The 9,063-nt window shown below is 40.9% G+C and overlaps 1 protein-coding gene across 1 annotated transcript; it reads right to left on the reverse strand.

Moving 5' to 3' along the window:
* Positions 1-2,483: 2,483 nt before the first annotated feature.
* LOC128740171 (uncharacterized protein K02A2.6-like) lies at positions 2,484-6,819 on the reverse strand. The gene is made up of 2 exons (XM_053835698.1): positions 6,090-6,819; positions 2,484-5,494 (listed from the first exon to the last, which is right to left on the reverse strand). The coding sequence occupies exons 1-2, from the start codon at positions 6,817-6,819 to the stop codon at positions 2,484-2,486; spliced, it is 3,741 nt and encodes a 1,246-aa protein (XP_053691673.1).
* Between the last annotated feature and the right edge of the window lie 2,244 nt (positions 6,820-9,063).

Consider the following 9,063-nt stretch of genomic DNA (forward strand, 5'->3'; position numbering starts at 1 on the left):
GCCGTCCAAAAACCGGCCACTTGGCAACCCTAATCCTGCTTTATAATTCACAGTCAATCCAGCTTTTTACGAGCCATAATGGCGGACGTGTTCGTAATATTTGTACAGCATTTTTGACAGTTCCCTACACTCTTAAATGATTCTACCTGTAAATAGGTCGGATTTAGTTAAAGCTAGGTTGAAACTACTCAAAATGCCCTTAAAGTGTACAAACTCAAACTTTGGGTAAAAATTTCAACCAATTTTGGCTACTTGCTACCGATAATTGAATTATTCTCTATGACAAATAACGCAATTTTAAGTTCCTTCTACCAATTTTTTGGTTGAAAAACTACTCAAAATCTGAGTTTGTACACTTTAAGGGCATTTTGAGTAGTTTCAACCTAACTTTAACTAAATCCGACCAATTTACAGGTAGAATCATTTAAGCGTGTAGTACATCGCACGTTTTCTTTCCGCGCGTTCACGGTAAAACTTAAGGAATGCACGGAAAGAGCACGTGCGATGTATTAAGGAAATGTCAAAAATGCTGTTCAAATATTACGAACACGTCCGCCATTATGGCTCGTAAGAAGCTGGATACAGTCATGAATTGTATATGAAGACACGCACGACTGCAAAACAACTTATTGTTCACTTCGATTTGACATGCTCTAATCATTATACAATTCCAATGTGAAATTGACATGAAAACGATTTAATGTGAACTTTCTATTACGATTTTGTGTTATCTGGGTAAATTCAACTGGAAATTGAAGTTAGATTGAATATGAAATTGAATTTGAAATTCGGCGTTGAATAGGATCGAAAATGGGACATCCAGCTTGACATGAAAAATGGTTCAAAATTGAATTTGAATTTTTACTTGAAATCGGCAGGAAATTCGGCTACAAATTGAACTTGAAACTTGAATTGAAAATAAATTTAAAGTTTTAGTTAAAATTGAAATTGAAATCGGACGTAAAATTTGAAGGAATTGACAATGGCTGGCCCCCTCATCTATGTAATCATTCGCATTGCGCTACCCCCCGATGTCTTTATAAAACCGTTGATACTTTTTTGACGTAAGACTACGTCTTTGATTACTATACTGGGACTGGGTAGCACTTTGTGAAAACGAAAATAGAAGTGTAACGTTTGAATGAAAGATTTCAAATGCTAATAACTACTAAACTACTGAACGAAACTGAACAATTTATATGCCGTTGGGTAGATAAAATGACCAGCAATTTTTTAGGGGGGTAAAAGAGCAATTTTAAGGGGGTGTAAGAGGGGGGGGGGCTCCAATACAAATGAAACACAAATTTCCTCAAAACTCGAGAACTAAACAAGCAAATGGAACCAAATTTGGAATGTAGGGTTTTCAGAAGGCAAGAATTTTTTCTCCCTCTTTAGGAGGGGGGCCCCCATACAAATAATATTCAAATTTCCTCATAACTCGAAAACTATTCGAGCAAAAGGAACCAAAATTGGCTTATGGGGGTTTTGGAGGTAAGATGTTTTTCTATGGTGTACTGAGACCCCTTCTTTTTCTAAGAAGGGGGGCACTCATACAAATGAAATACAAATTTCCTCATAACTCTAGAAGAAATCAAGCAAATGAATCAAATTTGGCATGTGGGGGTTGTAGAAGGCAGAAATTTTTTCTATGGTATAATGGGACCCATTCATCTTTTACCATGGGGGGGGGGGGATTTTTTCTATGGTGGATTAGAACCTTTGCTTTCTTTAAGAAGAGGAGATCCCATACAAATGAAATACAAATTTCTTCATAACTCGAGAACTAATCAAGCAAATGGCACCAAATTTGGCGTGTGGGGTGTTTTGGAAGCATGAATTTATTTTGAATTTATTTTATGTTGCTTTGAGACCCCTCACCCCTGTAGGAGGATAAAACATTACCATTTCAACCTTTATGATGCACACAAGTGATTTTTAAAAGAAATCTGTATGTATCAAAGGTTGCAGGCATTGTGCTCATGAACCCCCGTCCACGTATTTTCAAAGCCACCATTGCATTAAATGAAGAACTTAATCTGAATATTTTGTTCTTTTCGTTTAATCATTTACTTAAACAATGGCACTCACAGATTCTTATAAACATACATATGCCAGAAATGCAGTTTACATTAGTCTTTGATCTGATGATCTGATATAGTCCAACGTCACCCTTTCGTACAACCCTTAGGGCTGTATACCTTGTAGTTTTTCATTCTCCATTGTATAACCGAACGATACAAACACGTACATTAAACAGTTTCTGTTTAATTCTTTAATAATAACACTCAAATTTATTTTAACAAGATTTACAGTCTACCTCTAGCTACCGGTACGCATTGCGTGTATGTGTGTGTGTACTCAAGCTGGCTTACCTAGTACGATCACAGGGTGTATCTAAATACTGCAACATCCTCTCCACTTTAAAAATAAAAATAACAGGTTTACTAAAAAAATAACAAAGCTTACTTATAAAATAACAAAAATCACTTAAAGGCTAATTCGAAGTCCTTAAACTTTTCTGGGATAGGCGTCAATCGTTTTGGTCTGCGATTAGATGACACTTCCGGTACAAAGTTATTCTTTTCCTTTTGCTTTGGAGTTGTGGGAATACACGAAGTTGAAGAACGCATTGCGCCACCACGCGATGTTGAAGGGGAGGCAGTTTGTTGTGATTCAATCATAGCAAACTGTGGCGCAACGTGACTTTCCATTTGACAACCATTCGTTTTTTCACCGTCCGGAAGAGAAGCAAGTTGAATGTCGCTGTTTGAAAAACTATTACTGGAAACTAACGTTGATGGTCTGCGGTCAGGTAGTATGTTCGGTTCTTTACGTGGCTTCAAATGCACTAGACTACGACGATAATCCACTCCGTCTACGTTGACTAAATAGGATCGTTCGCTTAAACGATCGGCAATTGTTCCAGCACGCCAAGTTTTCGAAAACTCAGGTTGTAGCTGCGTGTATACCGGAGAACCAATCTGTAGCTCAGGTAAGTGTCGACATGTTTTATCATAGTTGCGTTTAAAGGTTTTACGATTGTTCTCGATTTTTGTAGGAACGTCATTTACGACTCTCGGAAGCAAATTTGATACGGATGTAGGCACACCACAGCGAGTTTGACGAGAAAACAAACGAGCCGCAGGACTGGAACCAATCTTATTTGGTATATTTCGCCAGTGTAAGAGAGCATACCAAAAATCAGTGTTAGTTTCGTCTGCTTTCGTAATTAAACGTTTTGCTATTTTTACAGCTGCCTCGGATTTACCGTTAGCCTGTTGGTGATGGGGTGCTGTTGTAACTAACTCGATATCCCAGTCACGGGCAAATTTTACCATTTTGACATTTGAAAAGTTGGTCGCATTATCGCTGATCAGTCTCTGTGGTTTACCATGACGGGCAAAATTCTGCTGACAAGCGAAGATTACTGACTCCGGCGTCAAGTCTTTCAAAATATCAAGCTCGAAGAAATCAGAATAGTGGTCAACAGTAACTAAAAACTTACGTTTGATGCCTCGGTACTCTGCTTGAAAAACATCCATAGAAACCATTTGAAAAGGGTATACAGGAATGTTGTGGCTCATCATCGGAGGATTCGGCTGAGAAGGTGCATACTTAGCACAAATAGAACACTCTTTGACGACATCTTTAATTTGGGAAGACATGCCCGGCCAGAAGAGATTAGCTCTGGCTAATTTTAGTGTAGATTCCGTTCCATTGTGGCTAACATGGCAACTATCAACGAGCTTGCGGCGAAGAACATGAGGGATTACTATACGGTCACCTCGAAACACCATACCATCCTGAGTAGCCAATTCACTACGATAATTAAAGTAGATTTTAACGCTATCAGGTACGCGGTCGACTGACATAGGCCAACCGTGCTGTATGTAGTCGATGATCAGTTGCATTGACTGATCTCTTTCGGTTGCGAATTTTATTTCATCCAAACGGCTATCCGAAACGCTCAAAAACTTACTCAGTTGGAATGCTTCGACTTCATTCACGACTTTGTATATGTTTCGCTTATCAAATATGTCGACAGTTAGCTTTGCATCCAGCGGTGCGCGAGACAATGCATCCGCTACAACATTGTCCTTACCTGTAACAAACTCAACAGATAATCGGTAACGCTGCAGATTTAGCAGCATGTGCTGAAGACGACGTGGAGCTGAAAGCAACGGCTTTTGGAACAAACTGATGAGGGGCTTGTGATCTGTTTTGATCACAGTCTTTGGGTTACCGATGATTAGTTGGTCGAAACGAGTGCAGACGAATAGAATAGCTAGTAATTCCTTCTCGATTTGAGCGTAATTACGCTCCGTAGGAGTCAAAGTTCTTGATGCATATCCAATTATGCCGTGCGATTGATACACAACCACACCAAGCCCGAAACAGCTTGCGTCACATTCAATGGTAAGCGGTTGGTTAACATTGTAATAGCTTAAGGTTCCAACATCTGATACCAGTGACTTTACTCGTTCGAATTCCTCTTGCTCCACTGCTGTCCATTGCCAGGGAGTTGTTTCCAAAATCAACCTTCTGAGGTTTGTTAAATTCGAACTGAGGTTTTTTAGAAATCTGCTTAGGTAGTTGACCATACCGACAAAACGATGGACTTCCTTTCGGTTGGTCGGGATAGGAAAATTCCGAATCGTAGAGATTTTCGTTTCATCTGGCTTTATTCCTTGGTCAGTCAATACATGACCATAAAACTTGAGCGAAGTCTGACATAGTTTGAGCTTGGACTTGTTCAGTTTAACGTTGTGTTTTTCTAAGCGAGTCAATAACTTTTCGAGACAACGGTTATGGTCGACGAGAGCTTCTTCCATGTTGTCACCTACGCCATACACTAGTAAATCATCCGCAATGCACTCGACACCTTTGAGTCCCTGAATGACTTCTTGCAGGCGCATTTGAAAAATCTCTGGAGCTGGAGCAATTCCAAACGGCAAACGAGTCCAGCGATATCGACCAAAAGGAGTCCAAAAAGTCGTCAGCTTGCTACTAGGTTCATCCAATACAACATGCCAGAAACCTTTCTTGGCATCGACGGATGAAAACACTTTGGCTTTTCCTAACTCAGGAAGAATCTCATCCAAAGTGACAAACTGGAGATTAGGTCTCTTGAGAGCTTTGTTAAGCGGAATCGGGTCAAGGCAAATACGGATACTGGGTGATTCAGGATTACCACGTTGGACAATGACAATGTTACTCACCCAGTCTGTGTGTTTCGACTCTTTAATAATCACGCCTTCTGCTTCAAGAGCATCCAGCTCTCTTCTCAGTTTGGCACGCATAGCAATAGGTACTCTACGAGGCGATTGTATAGATGGAGTAACATCGGGATCCACTTCCAAAGACACTGTTCCAGCTAGCTTGCCGTATCCCTTAAATATTTCAGCATGTCTGTCGATTATCTTCTGCGCTTCGACACGATGTACATTCAAAAGCTGCGACGACTCAGCTGGCTTAGTTGTTACGAATGAAACCGCTTTGCAAAATTTCACGAAACCGAGAATGCGGCATACTTTCGCTGACAACAAAGGGCGATGATTTCCTTCAACCACCTGTAACACTAGCACATATCTTCTGCCTTTACGGCGACATGGGATCTTCACTTGCCCAAGCACTTTGATCGGGTTACCTCCGAAGCTTTGCAAACGAAGTTTTGACGGAAGAAGAGTTAAATTCACTTGCTTATTCAGTTTCATTAAATATTCGCGACCGATTAAACTGGTATTAGCAGCTGTGTCCAACTCACACTCTACCGACTTCCAACCATCAGCAAAAAGTAACTTGAGTTTCGCTGCTACACTTCCACCATTTTCAGAATCATCAACTATTTTCCCGATTTCAAAATCTTCATCACTTACATCAGAGGATGCTTCATTTATAGGTTCCTCTTCTGAATCGCTAGCACTAGTATCTTCTGTTACTTCCTACTCGCCACTTTTTATTTGCATTTTTTGATCGACGTTTACTGCAAACTTTTTCAAAGTGGTTCTTTCCTTTACAGTGATGACATCTTTTACCTAGAGCTGGACATGAACCCTTCGAAAAGTCATGGCAGTCACCACAAAACTTACAGCGGAGCATTTTCTTCTTAGGTTTTGAAATTTTCTTCACTTCCGATTCGGCCGGAATAGCCAGCTCGTGCGATCGTTTTGCTGCTATCTCTTCGGCTCTGCACATATCCACTGCTTTCGTTAAAGTGATGTCGGCAACTGTTAGCATCTTAGTGCGTAATTTTGTCCACTTATTAGCTGTAACCACCTTGTACGTTACCAAATCTGCTTCAAGCGATCCTAGTTTCGCTATTTTGGCAAGCACTTTTAGGCGGGAGGTAAAATCATCGATGGATTCGTCATACGTTTGAGCGGCGGAGAAAAAATCCAATCGATCGATGATGATATTGCGTTTGGCCGTAACCTTTTCTTTAATGGCCAATAAAGCCGCTTCCACACTCCCTTGCTGTTCTGCTGTCAACTCAAAGTTGAAATATTTTCGCCGTGCCGGTTCACCGATCACGGACAACAGAAAACTCACTTTTTGTGCATTATCAACCGCTGGCCATCTATCCATACCTATGGCCTTAGCGTAACTGTCCCAGCTTCTCTGGAAAAAGTCGAAATTCTGTTCCATATCACCTTCTAATGCTAGCGGTGCCGGCTGCGGAACAGAAATATTTGCACCAAGTGATGGCCCAACCGGTGGCGCTGCAGCAACATTTCTCTGGGCATTTGTCAGACCCATCATGAGTTGACTAAACAACTTCGTCTGATGCTCCAAAAACTGAGCAAACTGATTCGGATCCATTTCAATGAGGATCAATTCACTTTTCACACGCGGAGTACGAAAAATAAAATGGCCGCCGACGCTGCGCGACTTGTACAGACACGTTTATCAATGTTCAAAAAAAAAAATGTTCGGAAAAAACAGCACTTTTCTCGCGATTTTACCAATGACGCCAAGAAACTGCACTTAGAAGCACACGATAGCTTCTGACACCATGTTTAATTCTTTAATAATAACACTCAAATTTATTTTAACAAGATTTATTAAACGATGTTGATTGAGCAAAGTACAGATAAAGAATGAGAGTGCGCAGTACAGTCTACCTCTAGCTACCGGTACGCATTGCGTGTATGTGTGTGTGTGTACTCAAGCTGGCTTACCTAGTACGATCACAGGGTGTATCTAAATACTGCAACAGTTTCATTTTCTTTTCGCAAGTTAGAGTTTTATTTCTCTCCGGTGATATTCCACGTTGTGTCCTCTGCTATCCACAGGTTATGTGCCCAGAGAAGTATCCGGTATATCTGTTAAATCGGTGCGAAAAAGAAAAGTGTTCGGTTCGGTTATAGTTTCCCCGCGTGTGTCTAGTGCAAGATGGCCGACACGAACAAATTTTCATTTGCGAAACTGAATAACCAAAACTGGCACAGATGTCGCTGAAGGCGCCTAAAATTCTACACTAAACTCACAACAGCTAGCTTCTGGCGCTAGCATAACGCTTTTAGTCTATATATACTAGCGTCGTCGTCCCGTCAGTAAACACAAAGTTAGATTAAACTAGCCCAACCCATGTCGCTACGTTAATAAGGGGAGTTGTGCAGACTCCTTTTGTCCAGCGCCTCTGTGGTTCATAGGTACACGGGTACCAACGAGCCACATGTCTTGGCGAGTGTTGTGGGTTCAAATCCGGTTACAATCTCAGATTATAGCTTGGTTCGACTCATTCAGCTTCCAGCATTGGACAAAAGGTAGGAGTCAGAACGACCACTTGTTATAAGCGTAGCTACCTATTCCCCCTCCCTTCCTTTCCACTCTTTCCCCTCCATTCCCAGAAAAAATCCTTCATTACTTTTCCTTACCGTCCCTTCATCAATTGTAGAACCATCGTTTCAAAAAATATTAATATATGCCTGACCGCATCTCAAGGTCATGACTAAAATCACGAGGTTTGGTCAATATTCAAAGACATTTACAGGTTTCAGCTTACCTAGCAGCTGATGTGGCTTAAGCGTTTTATAGAGACCACATCAAGGTGCCTAAAACTGTACTAGCACCGACGCAGTGTTTTACAAATTTTGCAAGAACCACAAAATACGTATTTTGTTAAAAAGTAATAATGCCGGACGGGTGCCTCATGATGGTCAAGTTCAAGTACAACGTGGTTAAGGGAAACGGCTTCATACCCGGCGTTGACCTCCAGAACTATGCACATCCTTTATCAGGTTGAACCTGATTGCATGGTTTACCGACACACGGATAACAAAATGGGCGAAATGTTTGATTAGATATTCACTACTACTTTTAAAAACACCGCCATTGCGCGGTCCTTCCGATCCGTCTTCGCGCGGTCCTTGCGACCCGCCATTGCGCGGTCCTTCCAACCCGCGGTGCTTCTGAGTCGCCATTGCGCGGTCGTTTTGACCCGCTTTGTTGGTGATCTTAATTGGGTGGTCTCTCCATAACAAATTGAATTTCCATGATTTTAATTGTCCTGTCACGGTCGCTAAATTGTGTACCATTTATTTCGCTATGGACTAAGACTCTAAGACCACCCAATTGAGATCGGTTGAGTACAACTTACCTCGTCAGAAGTCCAATGATGAAAAGGGACGATTCTCTTCACACCACGTATAGAATCAATAAACGTGGTTGACGTGACTACAATATATTCGGTGTGTTACTTAGTAACATATAAAAAATTCCCAGGTAACCAATAAGCATTTCAAATGCAATTTAAATGCAAGCCAATAAGTTGCCTTAAATGCTATTTTCTCAAAATATGTGGCTATTTTACAGCTAGCCCTCTTATAGTGCTGACAATGCTTATTTGCAGCTAGTTACCGACAAGAATTGTGACAAATAGAATTGTGGATGCCAATTTACAACAGTTATGCAGTCAAAAGGCTGATAAACAGTAACCTACTGTATAAAACGCCAGGGATGCTAATAAACGATTGATTTATTGCTTATACTAATGCTACTTGGTTACCTGAGCTCAGTCCATATCACCCAAATATATTTATGCCACACACCCATAACAAGAAG

The sequence above is a fragment of the Sabethes cyaneus genome, chromosome 3 (genome assembly GCF_943734655.1).
Source record: "Sabethes cyaneus chromosome 3, idSabCyanKW18_F2, whole genome shotgun sequence".
NCBI lineage: Eukaryota > Metazoa > Arthropoda > Insecta > Diptera > Culicidae > Sabethes > Sabethes cyaneus.

What these genes read in the sequence shown, in the direction of transcription:
- LOC128740171 (XM_053835698.1), bottom strand. Translation starts at nt 6,819, where the DNA reads ATGGATCCGAATCAGTTTGCTCAGTTTTTGGAGCATCAGACGAAGTTG. An exon ending in TAAGAAGAAAATGCTCCGCT is followed by an intron (nt 5,495 to 6,089) that starts GTAAGTTTTGTG and finishes AATTTTGCAAAG; the next exon opens with CGGTTTCATTCGTAACAACT.